This window comes from Marmota marmota, unplaced genomic scaffold, assembly GCF_001458135.2.
Source record: "Marmota marmota marmota unplaced genomic scaffold, marMar, whole genome shotgun sequence".
In the NCBI taxonomy this organism is placed as follows: Eukaryota; Metazoa; Chordata; class Mammalia; order Rodentia; family Sciuridae; genus Marmota; species Marmota marmota.
This window is the reverse complement of record NW_026000026.1, coordinates 49,652,669-49,673,383: the sequence shown is the minus strand read 5'-3', so window position 1 is coordinate 49,673,383 and position 20,715 is coordinate 49,652,669. Positions and strand designations below refer to the sequence as shown.

At 34.1% G+C, this 20,715-nt stretch overlaps 1 protein-coding gene across 1 annotated transcript; it reads left to right on the top strand.

Moving 5' to 3' along the window:
* Window positions 1-7,168: 7,168 nt before the first annotated feature.
* On the top strand, window positions 7,169-19,305 carry Lysmd3 (LysM domain containing 3). Its single transcript, XM_015483623.2, has 3 exons — window positions 7,169-7,386; window positions 11,525-11,790; window positions 16,555-19,305. The coding sequence occupies exons 2-3, from the start codon at window positions 11,536-11,538 to the stop codon at window positions 17,218-17,220; spliced, it is 921 nt and encodes a 306-aa protein (XP_015339109.1). The 5' UTR covers window positions 7,169-7,386; window positions 11,525-11,535; the 3' UTR covers window positions 17,221-19,305.
* The last annotated feature ends 1,410 nt before the right edge of the window (window positions 19,306-20,715 follow it).

Below are 20,715 nucleotides of genomic sequence, written 5' to 3'. Positions count from 1 at the left end.
TGGAATAGAGAAAGGGATTTTAATATCCAGCTAATCATGGATATTATTTGACACTAGACTAAAACTCAATAAATGATAGTTTCTAAAAGGTTATTTGCAATGAAGAAGGAAAAGGAGAAGGAGAAGAAGAAGAAACCATACCAACAGGATTTTTTTTACTCATTCATATTAAAATACCTTGACCTAATACTTTGATTGGATCTTTTATCTGTGCATATATTATTTATTTGGAAAATATTGGCTCCTTGAGTTATGCATATTTTCCAAGTTGACAAATTTCCTTAAGAAATATTTGAAAAATCACATTGTTAATATCGCCACCAATCTCATCACAAAATTCTCTTAGTTTTAGGAGGCTGCTAACCTCACAGAGGCAATACAAGCTTTCTAAGATTCAATTATTGTATGAGAACTTGAGTTTTATCAGTGGTCACAAGTACTGTCTTATTTTCCTTGAAGTAACTGGCATATTTTCCTCATTTTCAAGAAAATATTCACCAAATATTCAGTTGTGAGTGACTATAGTTTTTCCTTCACTCACTTTCTATTCAAAGTAGTGCCCTTGGGTTAAAAAAAAAAAGGTTTATTCAGTTCCCAAATCAAGCAAGGGCACCAGAGCTTTACTTCCTGATGACCCCTGTACTTCAGTGTGAAGCAGGGGGGCATTATGTATATTTCTAATTTCATCAGAAAGAATAATGAAAGGCTACATACTCAATAGCTGAGATTTAATACAACGAATACCTTTTTATTGCTTCGTCAAAAAACATTTTTTTGTGTGTGTGGTGCTGGGGATTGAACCAAGGCCTTGTGCATGAGAGGTAAGCATTCTACCAACTGAGCCATATCCCCATCCCTTAATTAAGAAACATTTTGAAGCAAACATTTAAAAATATTTGTGTTTTAATTAGTATATAAAATGCAAGAATGCAACAACCAAAAATATAGTTTGGTGACCCTGCCTAAGAATTGGGGATACGAAGGAGTTCACAGACCATACTTGGACAAAAGTTGGTATAGCTATTAAAATGTTAGTTTTATTGGGCTAAGGTTGTGGCTCAGGGGTAGAGAGCTTGCCTGGCGCGTGCAAGGCCCTGGATTCGCTCTTCAGTACTACATAAAAATAAATAAATAAAATAAAGGTATTGTGTCCAACTACAACTAAAAAATAAATATTAAAAAATGTTAGTTTTATCAATTGCCTTAACTTCATAAATATTGGAAGAGGTAGATGTTACCATTCTTATAATCTCATTGTTGATACTTTCCAGAACCTTGGCCGTACATCTGGGTATTCTGATTATATATATACAACATGTAACAGCAGTCTTCTAGTTTTTCTGAATTTGTAACTGAGAAAAAGGTAAAAATGATTTATAGAAGGTAACACAGAGCAGAATGAAAGAATTTACTATAAACTCAGCATAGTCACCATGTCACGCAATTTTCAACATTATTCACTTCCAAACTCTGTCCCATCCAGTTGCTAAAACCAAATAAAGAAAAGTGCTAGAATATCTGTTTACTAGAACAGATTATGTATTGGTTTGCCTTACAAGTAACCATAATATTTTTAGATCAAAAATCATCCTGTCTCAGGCTAATGTTTTATTTTGCATAAGCATTAATTATAAAGCCTGTATAAATTATCTTTCACATAGCCAAGAAAAACACCAAAGGAATTTTCTTTAGAGGATTAGTGTAGTAAAATATTTACCTTTCAAAGAAATTATTAAAACAATGGGATTTAGAAATATTCATAAACCAAATATTCATTTATATTATGTTATGCTATCTAAGCAAATCTGTAGTATGATCTTAGGGACAGAGTAATAAAAAGCAAGTCAATCAAGTTTAAATTAATACAAATTGATTCTCCTAAAAAATAACAGATTGGTTTAGAATTTTAAAACACTCCAAGGATAATAAGTCCTTTTCAAAGCAAGAAATCAAAGAAATAAGTTTCTGTACATTCCTTCTCAACAGATTATTCATTGATCAGCATTCATTATTGCCAAATACACTATTCTTCATGGAAAGGACAGAAGGTTTCACTGCTCTTGCCATGTATGCCACCAAGTAAATCCAAGTATGAAACACTTCTTTGAAGTCAGCAGGCATTCATTGCTTTACATAATTCTGAAGGGATTTAGAAGCCTGTTAGGATTAAAGCTTGGGGAAAAGGGAAAAATTTCAGCTCAACCTTAACTGTAAATGAAAGAAAACATGAGAAAAAGTGAGAAGGGAAACTACTTAGATTCAAGCATTGTTAACAGATATAATCTGGCTTTTTTAGAATTAATGGGGAAAAAGAGATCCCAAGTACAGAGTCACAATCAATGTGTACAAGAAAGAACTAGTGAAAAGTATTTTTTTTCTTTTTTCTTTTTTTAAAAAAATCTAAAAGCCTCATGGAATTAGGGGCTTGAAAAAAGCATTTTAATTTTTAAATATTTATTTCTTAGTTGTAGTTGGATTCAATACCTTTATTTTATTCATTTATATTTTTATGTACGTGAATACTGCTCAATGAACAATCTGTTAAGAAGGAATGCTGAGGATCGAATCCAGGGCCTCTCATGTGCTAGGTGAGCGCTCTACCACTGAGCCACAACCCCAGCCCTGAAAAAGTATTTTTAAATCAAGTGTTTTTAATACAAATCACTGTGACATTTGGTGGTATTCTTTGGTTCAATCAAACCTCTCTTTTCCTGAGTTACTGTTATCCTAATCCTCCTTATGAAAACCAAATCCTTGCAGTGACTTACAAAGTCCCGTCCAATCTGGCTCTCTCAAGACTTCATCTATCATCTCTCCAATCAGGCCTTCCCTTACACACACTATGAAAAATGCAAACTCCCCAGACCCAAAACACTCTATACTTCTTCCCCACTTAATTTTCTTCCTCCATCCATTTATCAACATCGAACATACCAATGCTTCATTTATTTATTTTGTTTAATCTGTCTGTTCTTCCAAGAATATAAGCTCCATAGGGAAAGGCTTTGGGCCTGTTTGTGTGTATCCTCAGTGCTTATAGAAGGGCCCTGTAATATTGCATCTGCTCAGTATTGTCAGCCAAACAATGTTATTTTGGTCTATATTTTGTCAGATAATCACTACCTTCCTTTAGGAATGTATGGCTCAGCATTTTATGATTTTTATTTTGAGCACAGAAACTTTGTAAAGTTATTGCTTGGTTTTTCAGATACTGTTGGTTAAACTGAGGATTGTCTCAGAAGCACTCTCAATCTGGGAAGACCTCTGCTAGAAAGAAGATATTGTTGCTTCTCCAATTCTCCCTATATGCTTCCAGTCTCTAACTTTTCTGATTCTTTGAGTACACTACTAGAGACCTACAGACTAACAATGTCCACCCTAACCCTAACCCTCACCCAATTCTATAGACTGGCACATATCTCATGTTTTCTTTCAGTGCCATAGACTTAATTGAATTTGTCTGACCATCTTAGGTTTTGGGAGGAGTAGGCACACACAAAAGTAGGCTGTAGGCCCTGGGGACATTCACCTGCACTTATTTGTCTGGGTGCCCATACTTATTATAAAGACCATGCAAAACAAAGCATTTCCACTTATAGTCTGCTTAATTGTAGGTATATAACTATTTCTTTCTACATGCACCAATTGCCTAACTGCAGAATTTAAGAATAGTATTTATTTATAGCTAATGAAGCCTGCATAGATGGAGATAGTGGATAGTGCCTGTCTAGTGGAATTCAAGTCATATTTAATATTCTTGAATATTAAAGATATTGAGATATCTCAATTTTTCATATCTCTGGTTATGTACATAGTATACTCACACCAATTCGTGTTCTCATACATGTACTTTGGATAATAATGATCATCACATTCTACCATCATTAATTATCCCATGTTCCCTCCCTTGCCCTCCCACCCTTCTGCCCTATCTATTCCTCCTATGCTCTCCCTCCCTATCCCACTCTGAATCAGCTTCCTTATATTAAACAAAACATTCGGCATTTGGTTTTTTGGGATTGGCTAACTTCACTTAGCATTATCTTCTCTAATTCCATCTATTTACTTGCAAATGCCATGAATTTATTCTCTTTTATTGATGTGCAACTCTAAATTCTAAGGTATATTTGACTCTTCTTTTATCCACATTATGGCCAAGATGTGACTATACTAATCACCATGTTTAAAAATCACAGGGTGAAAGACAAATAGGCAGGTCATCTAATAGATCTTTCAGCTAAATAGGTATCTAAACCATGCAGAGTTTTTTCCCTAAGACTTCTAGAGAAGATACACAATAATTTTCTCTACATACATATTATTTGAAAATCAGAGATGAGGTTTTTTTTTTTTTAAGATTACCCCATAATTCAATTTAAAATCATTTAAGAGATTGGTATTTCCTTAGAATACAGCAACATTTTGCAATTTTGCTTCTTGAAAGTAGACTTAAGAATAAAAGGCAGAAAGTGAAGGAGCAAGGCTGAAAAAATCAGAGAGTGGGAATCAAGAAGAAATGTAAAAAGAATTCAAGTTTTGTTACTCCTTCATTTTTTTTTTATTTCTAAGGAAATTAAAATGAATCTTTCCACCAGGCCTTCATCATTTAATATTAAGTACAGACTTAAGAATGATTAAGAGATGCATGGTTCAATACAGGATAACTATAGAAAAAAACAAGTCTAGTTCTTTAAAAATTAGATATGTTCACTTTTAGTAATTTTAATAATGATAAAAATATATGATAAAAATAATAAAAATATATGATAAAAATGATAAAAAATGCCCACATTTCTGCCACATCTAGTGCTTTTCAGACTGTCAAAAATTTCTTGAGTAACTTTCCAGAAAGAAAATTTAATTCAACCTCCTACATAAATAATTGGGGGTGTGGAGAGGTGTACATGTAAATTTTTATTCCAAAAGGAAAACATCATATTTCCTATATGAAGCTTTACTTTATCATTAAAACATTTTGAAGATTTTTTTATGTGCTTAGAGTTATGCAAACTCCATGACAAGGGAACCTTGTCTTTCTAAGCACTGTATCTATAATGCCTAGATCAAAAGCTCTTGTGTTTTTTTTTTTTCCTACAACAAAATTTCTTAAGGAAATAAATAAATAAATCAGAAAATTAATTAAAATTAATAAAAATCAATATAGATTAATTCATTCTTTTGACCCAAAGTATAATATACATTTTAAAAAACATACCAGAAGTATCTATTCAGTTACTGGTAAACATTTAGAATGTTCTCCTTTATAGTCAACATTCTTGAAAATATCTGTTAAATCTTAACCAAATGTAGCTAAGTGAATGTAAGGTAGTTACTTAACAAAGAGTCCAGTCAATTGCATTTCTAATTCTGAGAAATATTGCCAAATGACACTCCTAACAGGTTGCATCAATTTACACTCTCTTTACCATACAACTTTTACTCTGGAGCAACTCACAAACCCTGAATGTTGGTAACAAAAACACACATTCCTATAAACTACACATTCTTCTATCTATGGCTTTTTAATGGAAGCTGTGGCAGATGAGATCTCAAAAAACCTAAAATTCCTTTTGACTTTGCTGAGCACTGGGGACATCATTTTTCTCAAAGACGAAGTATTTGTTCTTACAGACCAGTGTTTTGGAACTTGGCCAAAATTCATGGCTAACTGCTTCCTTTGTATATTAGAATAATAAAATATAGTTCTATCACAGCTTTTTTGTAAAAAGTTCAATTATTGCATTTTTTTCAAATACAAATTACGATTTAGAGCATGCAGTTAATATTGAAAAAGTGTTTAAACAACGGATACAGGTAGCAGTCCTGTAGAAGTGCTTGAAATTCTATCTGGGTCTCCCAAGGATTCCACTGCCTATTGACATTAAAATAAGAAAAGTAACCTATATGTAGAAAGAAGGTTGTATTCCCATTAACATTCATGAGGACTGAGCAGCTGAAGCCCTACACATCAAGTAGGGAATATGTCCTTTGTCTACTGATGAGAAAATGTCTCAGTGATAAATGGTTACAGACAGGGTGTCACGAGGGCAACAGCACACAGAACAGCTTCAACAAACTTTTTTTTTAAAGTCTTCTTCGAAGCTTTTTGTAGTATTGTGGAGCGTAGTGCCTATCATCTCAAAATAAAGGCTAATACTGCAATACAGAATTCCTAACCTTTGCTGAAACACATCCTAGAAAACCAAAAACATACCGTTTGAAAATAATTTAGAACAAGGTTTCAACAGCTTCAGGAGGTATTCAGAAGTTCTGAAAAGGAATGTAGCCAGCATAGTGGCTATTTCTGTCTAAAATGGATATTGTAATGAGTTAGCATGGTAGTCAAAGTGCACCCTCTGTAGTGTCAACACTGGGAAAAATCAGACTCTAGAATGGTTTTACATTCATTTACATAAATTTAAACATGTTTATTCTCGTTTAGTAAGTTTATGAGAAATATCATACATGAAGACACCAATTTCTTATTTAACGAATAATATTGCACAGAATCCAACATTAACTACCAATGACTTCCAGTTAATTTTTAAACCGAAATAAGTTAGGTTACAAGTTGTTGACACGCTTGTCTCATAGAGCCTGAGAAAGACGCCACAGGGCAAACACTTCCTGTGGCCTGGCTCTAGGTGGCTCACTTTCCTCACCTATAGCCACTATGGACGCTCTAACCCCAGTTCGCCAGTATTTTGTCTCTTCTGCAGATTTTAGCATGAAGAGAGGTATAAGCATAGTGCAATTTTCTAAAACAGGGCTGTCAACACTGGGCATTTGCAGTGTTCCTCCCCTAAAGAAAACTCCAGATACAGGGTAAGAAGAAATGCACAGTAGCTCCCATACAGATTCTCAGCACTACTCTCCTTGGGGACAGTCTTGGGCAGCGCTGTGTGGACAGTGCACACAGGCGCAAGCAGCAGGTCGTCGGACGTCTAGAGCTGACGCGCGAACTTGGAAGGACTAAGCTATTCCACTAGGGAAGAGGAGGCGGGGCCTAAATGGAGAGGCGGGGCAGGGCTGGAAACAGAGCCCCTCCCCGGGCCCCAGGCTGGCAGGCGCCTGCGTGCTGGGCGTGGGCCTGTGGTTGGACGCCTATGGTTCTGGGCTCGCGGTTGCTCCTCAGTCCTACGCTTCCTCCCCCGCCCCTTCCCACCTCCGCCCACTTGACGCGATGACGCATCGCAGGTTTGCGGACGTGGCGGCGGCGCACGGTCGGGAAGGCGGAAACGTTGGCGGCAGCTGCGTCGGTGGCGGCCCCGTTGGGGGACCTGAACTGAGATACCTAGGCTCGGTCATGAACTTGCCCGGGACAGGAGCGGTGGCGGCGGACCTGGCATCCGTCTCTTCACTGCGTCCCCCTTGCTAACGGGACAGGTAAATATGGCGGCGAAGTGTGTGTGTGGGGTCCTGGGTTTGGCAGCGGTGTTGGACTTCAGCTGAGTCCTCCCTGGAGTCCTCGCGGAGCTCGGCCGCAGGTGTGGTGGGGCGGCGGCCTGGGGCTCGGACCTGGTTTCGCTTGGAGGACATCCCCGAGGCAGGGAACATCTTTGATGCCAGTTCCGCCACAGCGCCTGTCAAACTATCGAGGAAACCGAGGCTCCGAGGAAGGGCTTCTATCTGCCCGATTTCCGGGGCAGCGCTTTTTCCACCCAAACACAGTATTTCCCCCGCAACTTTGCGTTGGTGTTGATTATTAGCTGATGGCATCTCGTCCACATCATCCAGTGTGACGTTGTGACAGAAAAAATCTGCCGTTTAGTCTTTGTTAGGGATGACAGGGAAAGAAAAAAAAAAGTGTGCGGGAAATTAAGTCTTTAAAAACAAATTTTCCCCTGGTGGACACAATCCTGTGATTCTGTCCCAGTGCTGAACTAGTGTATGGTGTTTCTTTTATCGCTTCCCTCTTAGGAAAGTCAAAGCGAAACACCAGCAGCAGTTTTTATATATAGTATGACGGTATTTGGGAAACCATTTGCAGTTGTAGACCGAACTGATGAAAGCTTTTAACACTGTATCCACTGGTAATTATTTTTTTTTCCCCTGGCCTCTTGTAATCTGTGTAGCATGAAGGCTTGTTCCAGATTTTCTAAGATGTACTTCATGCCTTTTTCCTGCCCTAATAGAATTATGAGAGGGGCGAAGAATCGAGCCAGAAGACTTGGATACTTTGTACTTTATAACCTCTAAGTAGTTTGTTCAGGTAATTATTTTCCTGGGCAAAGTCTTTTTACTTCCTTTAGAGGCACAAGCAATTCTTTGGTAATTCAAACACGAATACCCAGTTTGTGTTATATTCTCTGCCTGCATTTTGTTGCAAAGGAGAGTAGAAAGAGAATCCAGACTAGTCTTTTAAATAAAGCAATATATTGTGGAGAGATATTGATATAAATATCCAAAGTGTCTAGTAGGTATTGCTTAGTGACTTTCAGTTAGTTGTACTAAGCTATGAAGTTTTAAAAATAAGATTTTAGGGAGAAAAAGTCTAAAGGGACACAATAATCAGGTCATTATAGCCTCATGTATAAATTGCGGTTTATTAAGTGATACTCAACTCTTTTGATCATGGATGCCTTTTGAGAATATGAAACAGTATTCGCCCCAGAAAATGCACATGAATAAAATTTGCCTATGAGTCTACAGGACTCACACATATACCCTTGATTAAAGATACAAGATAAAAAAGACTTGGTTACATAAATGGAAATAAAGTTTTTATCTTTGTAGGAATATGTGTAATCATGACTTCAAAACTGCTGAGATGTGAAATGTGGGGAGATTGCCTTAGTTTGGTGGCTGTCAAGTTAGAGATCCTAGTTCTTGGTAATAAATAAGGTAGAACCTCTGAGAACAATTGAAACAATCTATTTAATACATAGCTGTGGTTACTATATGATCTGAATAGAAAACCTTAATTTTTTAAAGCATTACAATGGGTTGGAAACCAAATTTTAAGGATTGGATTCAAGTATGAAATAGCTTCAAAACATAAGGATGTGCCTGCCTACCTAGAGAATGTAATCTATTGTCATCATTTTACAAATTCAGACTTTTGGAGTTGTGTTTTTCTGATTTTTTTTTTCCTTTCCCTCTTGGTACTCATTCATAGTGTTCAAAACATAACAATCCTTTGTCTAAACATCATTTGTCCTCCTTGGCTTCCATGGCATTACAATTCCTTTTCCTCTGGACATTTCTTTTTTCATCTTTTATGGCAGAACTTCACCAAGGTACTAAATCTTGGGCTTCTTTTTTTCAGGGTAAGGAGCCAGAGTTATTACAAAAACAAACAAACAAACAAACAAAAAACTACCTCTCTACCCACCATTTGTATATTAATGAATTTTTGTGTTATAGTCTCATTATTAGGCTCCTTGAAGTTCCAAGGGACCCACTAATTTATTTTTCTTCTTTTTTCCAATTAATTTATTTATTTTAATTAAGTATATATGACAGCAGAATGCATTTTAATTCATTGTACACAATTGCAGCACAACTTTTCATTTCTTTCTTATGATGTAGCATTACAACATATGTGCAGTCATACATGTACCTAGGGTAATGATGTCCATCTTATTCCACCATCTTTCCTGCCCCCATACACCCTCCCAACTCTCCCTCCTCTTTGCCCAATCAAAGTTCCTCCATTTTTCCCATGCCTCCCTCCTCCCTGTTATGGATCAGCATCCATTTATCAGAGAGAATCTTTGGCCTTTGGTTGGGGATTGAGTTACTTCACTTAGCATGATATTCTCCAACTCAATCCATTTACCCACAAATGCCATAATTGTATTCTCTTTTAAGACTATTGTGTATATATACTACAGTTTCTTTATCCATTCATCTATTGAAGGGCATCTAGGTTGCTTGCACAGTTTAGCTATTGTGAATTTAGCTGCTGTGAGCATTGATGTGTGTGGCTGCATTACTATAGAATGCTTATTTTAAGTCCTTTGGGTATAGACCTAGGAGTGGGATAGCTGGGTCAAATGGTGGTTCCATTCCAAGGTTTTTAAGGAATCTCCATACTGCTTTCCAGATTCGTTGCACCAATTTGCAGTCCCACCAGCAATGTATGAGTGTGCCTTTTTCCCCACACCCTCACCTGAATGTTGGGTTTCTTTAAGGTTCAGTACTGGGCCCTCTTTTCTTACTCTGAATTCTGTAGGTGATCTCATCTATTTCAGTTTCACTTATGTGCAGATTAGTCATAAAATGATAACCTAGGCCTTTCCTCTAACTATATAGCTCACTGTCAGAGATATTGAATATAGTCATGCCCCCACTCCTAGCTCTTCCAGATATCTATAGCTTAGGGAATGGCACCACAGTTTATTCACTTCTGCAAATCAATAATCTTGGCGTGATCTTTAACTTCTCTTTTCGAATCTGAGCCACATTGAAGCTTGAAGTATTTATCTCCTAAATTCCTCTCAACTGCCTCTCTCCACCTTTCAAAACAATATCTGAAAGCAGTCTATCCTTTTTTATGTGAATAAGTAAAACAAAGCCAAAACAATGTGGAATTAGTTTTTTAGGTTCTTGTGTTTATTTTGAATGAGAATTGTTCAACTTGATGAATGTGTGTTGGGAGTGAGTATGCAAGTAAACAAAAAATATTAATTGGTAGATGTTTTTAATTTATATCAATTCTCAGTCATAGTCATAGAGTGCTTTTTCTAAAATACAAATAAAAATCACAGCTAAAATCTGTTCAGTCTTGGGCTGGGGTTGTGGTTCAGTGGCAGAGCGCTCACCTAGCATGTGTGAAGCACTGGGTCTGATCCTTAGCACCACCTAAAAATTAATAAATAAAGGTATTGTGTCAATCTACAACTAAAAAAATACACTTAAAAAATCTGTTCAGTCTTTATGTACCATAAATTCAATTTGATGAGTACTCTAAATTAAATTGGGTGAAGAGTTTTCAGGGGAAGAAAATCCCTGGTCAAAGAGAAAATTCATGGTCTATATAGAAGGCAAAGGCTGTACTAAATATAAATTCTGAAGTTAACATCTTCCAGAGAGTGATAGGTGTAAATATATTTCAATCTCATGTGAACTTAAAATACACAAGCCAGAAAGTTTTGAACTCGTCACAGTTTGTATATGTATGTATAAACATACTTTGATTCCATCAGAACTATAGTTGTAAATTTAGCCACAAATTTTTAAGACGTATATAAAATAATTTGCACAATTTTCTTCCCATAGTCAGAAGAAGAGTAACTTAATTTTTTTTGACCAAAAAGAAAAAAAAAACTGTAGCATTTGCCTTGTTAAAATATAATTACCCCTATATGTTTTATGATAAATGGTCCATTGGATTATTGTCTCCACCTCCAAATATGTTTGTTGTACTTCAACAATTATAAAACTTGAGTTTTAAGTTTTTAAATAACTAAAACCATTATTTAAGAAATTTTTTAAAAAGTGTAATGTTAAGACTAATGTAAATACATCAAATTGATCAGCTACATTCCAAAGTTTTCTGTTTTTTTACCCCCCCTTCCAGATTTTGACAGTATGGCAGGGAGGCATCAGAATCGTAGTTTTCCTCTCACAGGAGTTCAGTCAAGTGGTCAAGTACATGCTTTTGGAAATTGTACAGACACTGATATGTTGGAAGATGAAGCTGAAGTCTATGAGCTTCGATCCAGAGGAAAAGAGAAAGTCCGAAGAAGTACATCAAGAGATAGGCTTGATGACATTATTATACTAACAAAAGATATCCAGGAAGGGGATACTTTAAATGCAATAGCCCTTCAGTACTGTTGTACGGTAAGTTTTAATTTAATTTCACATAATGCAGTTCAGAATAAACTTATTTGTTCATTATTCTAACCTACTTGAAATAAATTCTGTGTCCTTTTGTTTCTTCACCCCTATTTTGCTTTTTTTTTTTCCTGGTCTTTTTTGCACAGAATCCTGTATCATGTCTGTGGATGAGTATAACTAATATTGTTTCTTTCTATACTTTTGTGCTTGAAATACTGTGTGTGTGTGTGTGTATTTGAAGGTTGATTATTTTTGTTTTCAAGATTGGTGATATTGGGCTGTGGATGTGGCTCAAGCGGTAGCGCGCTTGCCTGGCATGCGTGCGGCCCGGGTTCGATCCTCAGCACCACATACAAACAAAAGATGTTGTGTCCGCCGAAAACTGAAAAATAAATATTGAAATTCTCTCTCCCTCTCTCTCTTTAAAAAAAAAAAAAAGATTGGTAATATTATGCATATTACTTTACAACTTGTGTTTTCATTTCTTAGTATTTGATGAATATCCCTCACGATCATCCCTCATAGTCTTAGTTCTAACTCATTATTTGAATACTTATATAATGTTCATAGTATTAGTAAGATATCTTCTACTCATGAATAGTGAGAATTTTCTTGGTGTTTTACATTGTGCACTATCACCATTCTTTAAAAGATAGTACCTTTTAGGGATAGGTTCCTAATAAAATGAAAGACATTCTTAATTTCAATAGATAAACTCTATTTGAACCCATTTTAAATCTGTGTTATCTCCATTTTGGGCCTTTAGCATAACATGTTTTTATGTTAATACATTGATAAAGAAACTGGTTAGAACATTGATTTTCTAATTTTTTGTTTTCATACTCCCAATGGAATAGAATCTGAAATGTATCTAATATGTACCTCCTTGCATATTTTTAAGTAAATGTTTTAATTCCACCTAATAATTTAAAGTAGTTACAAAAGAATGTAATTCCAAGGGTTGTCAATATTGATGTTAAAAAATACAATAATTAGAATACTTCTTAAATGTGTCCATAGAATTCTAAATATTATCAGGATTTGCTATCTGAAATCTTCATTTAAAAAAGATATACATATATATGTATATATGTGTGTGTGTATATATATATATATATACACACACTCATATATATACATATATATGTATATTTTATATATATTTATATGTATATACATATATACATACACACATGAGAGCTGTTTTTTAGTAGTGTGAAATTCTTTTTTTTTTTATTAATATTTTCATCTTTTCACAGAATTTTTCATAACGTAAAATATTTTTATACTTGAAAAACTTTTACTGATTCCCTGTATTGCAGTAGGAATAAACACATTTATAGATTTTTAATATATGAATGTGTGTGTATATATATGTGTAAATATATATGTAAAAATTGAAATTGAATGCTTAAAAATTTTCCTATGATCATGAGGTTGTACATATTATTTTTTCTGAATAAAGTAATTATAATTATTCAATAATATAATTAAAATTCAAAACAAATACATTATAGATTTTGATTTAAAAATTTATAAGAACTGAGTGGTAGTTTTTATTCCCTAACTTGTTCACGTATAACGACACAATTCCTGTCATTATTATTGGAAAATATAAAATTTAATTTTTTAGTGCAAAAAAATGTTGTATACATGTTTTATAGAGAAATAGACCAATGAGAAATAAATGACTGAATGTGTCTTGTCAGAAGACAAGCCAAAAACAAGGTGGAGGTCCAAGAGAAGAGTATGGTCCAGTAGCTTTTTAGAGAAAGCATTAGCTTTCCTTCAGTTAGTCTAGTAAATTTTCATAGGAGGGAAATTTGAAATGCCATTTGAGCAATTAAAAATAGGTCATATTTCAAATGAGGTGAAAAGGGGAAAGTGTTTCAGGCCTATAACAATGGCGTAGAGATTCCAAGAAGGAAATAAGGTGAACAACAGAAAGAATTTTAATAGGTGTTTCAGAAATGAGTGGCACAGGCTGATTGGGATGAAGCACTTTGAGATAACTGGGGAAGAGTTTAGTCTATATTGTAAAAGAACATTATTATTATAGTTTTAATAAAAGTGAAGCAAAATGGTGGCGGAAGGAATTGGAAAGGATCCAGAAAAGAGATTGTTGGAATAATTCAATTGAAGATTATCAGGGATTAGATCAAAATAATCGTGATTAGGATAGAGAAGAAGCTGATAGAAAATGTATTTGGAGAAAATCAAAGGATGTATTAGTTGATTTGTCATTTGAAAGGAAGAGTCATAAAACTGAATAACTTAACATTAGAGGAGAGATGGGATTGGTCACAGTATTGGGGAAGTTGATACAACAAACTTAGGGTATTAAGATAAGCAGTGCTTCCTTTTGGGTGGCTCTTTTTTTTTTTTTAAAGAGGGACACAGTATCGTTATTTATTTATTTATTTATTTATTTTTTATATGGTGCTGAGGATCGAACCCAATGCCTCACATGTGCAAAGCAAACTCTCTATGATGAGCTATAACCCCAGCCCCTGGGTGGCTCTTTTAATAGAAAAATAGTAACCTTAGAAAAGGATTTATAATAATCATTTTTAAAATACAGTAAATAGTGCTGTATTTCGCTTATAAATGATCTTAAGAATTATTTAAAATATGCCTATTATAAAACAGTGTTGAGAAGAAAAAAAAATTCAAGGTTGAAATCCTAAATGCAATCAAGGAATTTTAGCAAAACAGAAAACATTATAGGTACATTCAGAGAGGTAGATGCTAAATCTTTGAAGCCTTGTTTGGAAAGAGTATTTAGCAGTTACTATAATAGAATATAAACAAAAGAGCATTTAAAGAAAATGGGGTCAACCTTTGGGGGGTTTATCAATTAATCTTCATTTACTGTAAAACAAAACTGCCCCAAAATATTATATGATGACAAAGCACCCTTTATATTTGCCATCTTATCTCTTAGCTATTCTTCAGTCCTGTACCCCTACTCCTACACATGCACACTCCAAGAGAACTTTTCCAACATGATGACCTCTTTCATTCTTCATAGTACTTGATCACTAATCTACATTTGAGTCTGTTCACCGCTTCCTCCTAAAAGCTCTTCGCTTGACATGCCTGACTTGGCTGGTTTCAGATTTTCCTACTACTAATATCTAATAATAACTAATATTCATAGCATTTATATTAGTGCTCAAAGTGTTCCACATATGTTTTATTTATTTAATTTTTAGATTTTTAGTTGTAGAAGAACACAAAACCTTTATTTTTTATATGTAGTGCTGAGGATTGAACCCAGTGCCTCACACATAACAGGCAAGCACTCTACCACTGAGCTACAACCCCAGCCCATCTATAAGGTAGGTTGTAGAATCACTGACATTTTATAGGTATGGAAATTTGAATGCAAAATGGTTAAACAAGTTGCCTCAACACACAACTAGAAAGTGTGAATCAGGCTTCAAACCTAGATACCTATCTTTTTTTTTTTTTAATATTTATTTTTTAGGTGTAGATGGATACAACACAATGCCTTTATTTTTACGTAGTGCCGAGGATCGAACCCGGGTCCCACTCGTGCTAGGCGAGCGCTCTACCGCTGAGCCACAATCCCAGCCCTAGATACCTATCTTTTAACCACCATTGTATATTGCCTTCTTCGCTACTCTTCTAAATCTCCTTTGTGGATTTATTGACATCTCAAATGTTGCCATTCCTCAGGGATATAAATCATTCTTCTGAGTTTTCAGACATATGTCTTCAATATTTTCCACTAGAATATCTCAAGTACCTCAAAGCCAATGTGTCTAAAATCTATTTATCCTGTTCTCACCAAACACAGTACTACGTATCTCATTGAATGGTGTCATCATACATGCAGTTGACCAAACCACAATCTAAGTTCCATCCTAGACTCAACATTACCTCTCTGCTATCAGTTGGATAATACATGATTAGCTTAGATTAAAACATTGATAGGAACAATAAATGGGAATATTAACTTAGATGTGGTGAGAGAGCCTAGCATACTTATTGGTAATCTGAGAAATGCTCCTGTCTTCCCCCTCATCACAATGGCATAGGATATATGGACAGTTGGAGGTTATTTAATATGTGGAGAGAAATCATCTGTGACTGATATTGCATGTGACAAATGTATGCATTTACACTGAGGAGTTCAGGGAAAAAATGGCCTTAGAAGACAAATGAGAGGGATGAATTACTATATTCTTAAGATTTTTTTCACACTTTTAACATCTTTGAAATTTGGATGATGACTTCATCATTACATTTGGTGTTTTTTTCCTGCCTTAAAGATAACACAGAATAATGGTACATCTTAAGAGTTGATGGCTTCTTAGTTTTGATAAATGATAGCACTTGGGTAAGTTAACATTTGCTTACATTCCAATTGCCAAATTGTAATAAAGAACATAAGTATCTTTAATGCTTCCTTTGCAAATTGCTTAAAGACACAACAGTACAGTGATATTTGTGCATGATATACAAAGTGATACAACTAGAATTTACTTAAATTATATTAATTAGTGTTACTAGTATGTAGGTGATTATGAAAAGCAGTTGGAGATTTCCTAAGCCTGGTAGATCAAAAGCAGTTTAGATTCTCATACACAAGTAAAATTAAAATCTCTCTCTGGGTGTGGTAACTTAATATTACTAATAATTGAGCTCAAATCTTTTCCCCTCTCAAATGAGATCAGTGACAATTGTTACCTCTGGTGTGATTTATAATTCAGTTGAATGTTTAATTTTTCTTTTTTACAGGTAGCAGATATCAAGAGAGTTAATAATCTCATCAGTGATCAAGACTTTTTTGCCCTTAGGTCTGTCAAAATTCCAGTTAAAAAGTTTAGTTCATTGGCTGAAACACTTTATCCTCCAAAAGGAAGACAGGCTTCACGTCCTTCATCTGTTCAATATGCTCCAGGACAACAGGAAGTTTTGCCAGCTAATGATTGTCTTTCTTCTAGTGAATCAGCTGGCAGTTTTTTAAAAGAAGTAGATCGAGACATAGAACAAATAGTAAAGTGTACAGACACCAAGAAAGAGAACCTTAATGAGGTAGTGTCTGCCTTAACAGCACAACAAATCCGTTTTGAACCTGATAACAAAAACACCCAACGCAAGGATCCCTATTATGGAGCAGACTGGGGAATAGGCTGGTGGACCGCTGTAGTGATAATGTTGATAGTAGGTATAATAACACCAGTATTTTATTTGCTCTATTATGAAATTTTAGCTAAAGTGGATGTTAGTCACCATTCAACAGTGGACTCTTCACATTTCCATTCAGGAATCACAGCCCCATCACAGCATAGAGAAATGGAAAATGGAATTGCTCCAACTAGAGGAATACATGTTAGTCAACAAGATGATCATAAACTATATAGAGAAGATTTTCAGCCACCTGCTGCTCAACACAAAACATAGCAGTTAGCTCATAATCAAAGTAATAGGGATCAAATGTGTCTGGAATGCGGTGATTCGGTTATATCCAGTATCTACTTCAGAGGCAGAGTTTAGGGTGATTGATGATGCTTATGTTTTTAACCTTTCTAAAAGTTTTTGAGCCATTTACAAGTGGATTATGTATAAAATCCCTGAAATTGCTAGTGTTGGTGTTAAAAATAGTCAATCCATGAATATGTTATATGAATGCTTAAAGCAGAAGTGAATTTAAATTTGTGCTTAGGAAGTTCTCAAATTGGAAGATGTGTCATTTTTCTTACTTAAGACTATTTATATTTAAATATTGTTAAAGTAATTCTCCTTTAAAATTATTCATGTTAAATTTTTGAATCAGAATAATGATAGTTTCAGATGTTTGCAACTGAAGAAAATTTGTGAACCACCAAAATATTTAGTTGCAAAAAAATTGATTCTGAAATTATTCATGATAGTATTTAACATTCATCTTGAAACTTTAAAAACATTTAGGACATGTGCTATGAAAACACAGGTAGAAACAAATGGAAACATAATGTATAACTTCTACAATAGAGGTTGAGAAATAGATTAAATATTTTTAAGACCCCAAAATAATGTGTTATGGTTGGGAAGTTGCCGTTTGATCACTAGAACACTGGATTAGGTCAGGACCCAAATGTAATCTTGTCTTTTAAAGAATGCTTAAGACAGACCCTTTAACCCCACCTCTGCTTCTATTTTTAAAATATTTGCCTCTGATATTTGAAAACATTTTTTGTACTTCTTTGATGAAAAGTGTTATACATGTATAGATTAGCATTATTTAGGAAATAACTCCTTACATACTGTGATAAATCATTGCTGTTACATATAGTAACAGGCCTTAATTACATTTACTGCCTTAGAATATTACTTTATGTAGTTAATATAAGTTTTAGAATTTAAACATTGTTTCAGATGGTCCAGTTGGATTCAGTATAGGTTAATTAAGCAAGCTCATCTCTACCTTCACTTTGCAGCACAAGTTAATGAATAAAAACACATCTTTATTACCATTGAGGTCTATTGTAGATAAGGGTTCATCAAGCAAAAATAAAAACAAGAGGCCTTTTGCATTAAATAGGAAATAGTTGCTGTATTTGTTGATCTCTTAACCTGTTTTTCAAAGGGAAAATATCCAACCTAGACTTTTCCCCCCCTGAATTGTAGCATCAAATTGAGGAAAAGAGGCCAAAAAATGGATGGTTGAAAGGACTCAGTAGTACCATTTTTATAAGATATGCTGTGGATCAGCCAGTCTGACTAAATAAGAAACGTTTGCATACTGATCCTATCATTTTTTTAAAGTGTGGGTTTTAAAAATGTTATTTAATGACTCAATAGATATGAGATGGAGTCTGGATTGCCTGTTTTGTGTATAATAAAGTATATACCTTAAGATATATAATACCATCTCATTTTCTGGGTATATTTTCTGATATTTCAATATTTTACATCAGAAACTCTAATCTTGGTATGAAATGGTATAAATATTTATGGTAATTGGGATTTATATACTTTCAGGAGAAAGCATCATAACAAGGACAAAGAAGCCAAACATTTTAAAGTCTTTGTATGTGTCAGAGGACTTTAGAAAATGACCAGAGTGTTCAATAGGAAAGTTGTGAATTGATTTTTTTCAGTAAAATAATTCTCAGTTGTTTTAATGTGCCTTGGGTATCTGGAAACAAGGAGTATGATATTTCAATTAATGCTCATTGCTTATTTGGCTAGTTTATATACCATTTAAACCTGCTGAAAAATCAAGTTTTAGGATAGTAAATGCAGATTATTTCAGTTAGAACAGTCTTTGACATCCTTTAAAGATATATTTACATCAAATTGATAAGGTTAGAGTCACTGGTTCATTTTTGTTAGCTTTACTTTGAAATTGTGACAAAGGGGTCTGATTACTTACTTTTAAAGTAAGAAAATACTGAAGTTGGCTAAAATTCATTTCTGTCTTTCTGAGTATCCTTTTTGAAAGAAATACATCATATCCTTATAAAACACAATCAGGCAGTTTCCCTTTTCTGTACATTTGAATTACATATAATTCTATCTATATAGGTTATATAGATAGAATTAAAAACAAAGATTAAACTCTAAAAGAAAAATTCCTTAAGAATTCAGATTTAAAATTTTAGCTTTTAAAAAGTACTAATATACATTCAATTTGTTGTAAATGCAAATTACGTTATATAATTAGATAAGCATAATTGTTTGATATTGGATTTTAATTGTGTTGAAACCCTTGTCTGAATTTAAGACCTTATATTTGTATGTGTGTATGCAAATGTAACAAAACTGTGAATCATAGTATTTGGCTTACTTAAAAATTGGGAGTTGCAAGTAAAGAAAAAATACATTATTTTTAGGGCAGGTTTTTTGGGTTTTGTTTTTAATTTTGGATAGACATGGCTTAAAGGTTGTTTTGAACTAATGGGTAGCCATTTAGGTTAAATATTTTTGCTGTCCACCCCTAGAAAAAAAAGATGGGTTATGGTCTCCTGGCCCTGTTAAGAATTAGAGAGAAACATGTAATTTCAAATTATCTTCCCCAAAGAACTTTTTGATTTACTTTCTTTTCTGGACTTTTACTTGCTTGGTCAGTGACCTAGAAAGTTCTTTAAACAAACCACTACTTAGTAAGATCTACTTCCAACATTACCTATTTGGGAATATGAAGGATATAGTTAGTTTTAGAAATATGAAGTAAAGGTCCAGTCAAAGTGTTAAAGGGTAAAGGTGGAGTTCAGTCTATTTAAATGGTGCATTATGATGGGAATCATTCTTAGTTTGAATTACAACAATGTTGCTCAGGAAATCAGTATTTTTCTTCTAAGTATGTGCATATTGCACTGTTAGACTATAGACATATTTGCTTTATTTAATTCATTTTATGTATGCAAAATTTATAAATCTTTTGTATACTGTATTTTATACAATTGCACAATGTAATAATAGAATATTATGTTAAGTGTACATCTGTAAAATTGGTTTTTAAAACTTTTTGCCCCTTGTTTTTCATATTTTAAAAGATGTAAAATGTAATAAAGTTTCTATTTTATTATTCAATCTAAAATTCAAGCTGGTGAATTTAATTGACTAAAGCAAACTTTTCTTCTCTACTTTCAAACTGACATTCTAGAGACACTCTAAGATTGATAAAGTTGCCAACGGTTTATGAGTTAAGGTTTTTACTTGATGTGCTTAAACAAAATCTTCTGGATTATTTATAGGTCATAAATGTAAAAAAAAAAAAAAAAAGAAAAAAAAGAAAATTTTAGAGGAAGGTTGTTTAAAGGGTTTTCCTCCTGGAAGACTTGCTGAGGCATGGTCTACAACTTGCTTATGAAGTCATGGATCAATCATATAAAATGCTCTATTTATCTGTAAATTTTAATGGTAAGACAAAAATATTTCTCCTTCAAAAATATTAATTTTAAAAAATTAGAA

Coding starts and splice junctions, on each gene's coding strand:
- Lysmd3 (XM_015483623.2), top strand. CDS start 11,536: ATGGCAGGGAGGCATCAGAATCGTAGTTTTCCTCTCACAGGAGTTCAG. Junction 11,791..16,554: donor CCCTTCAGTACTGTTGTACG/GTAAGTTTTAAT, acceptor TCTTTTTTACAG/GTAGCAGATATCAAGAGAGT.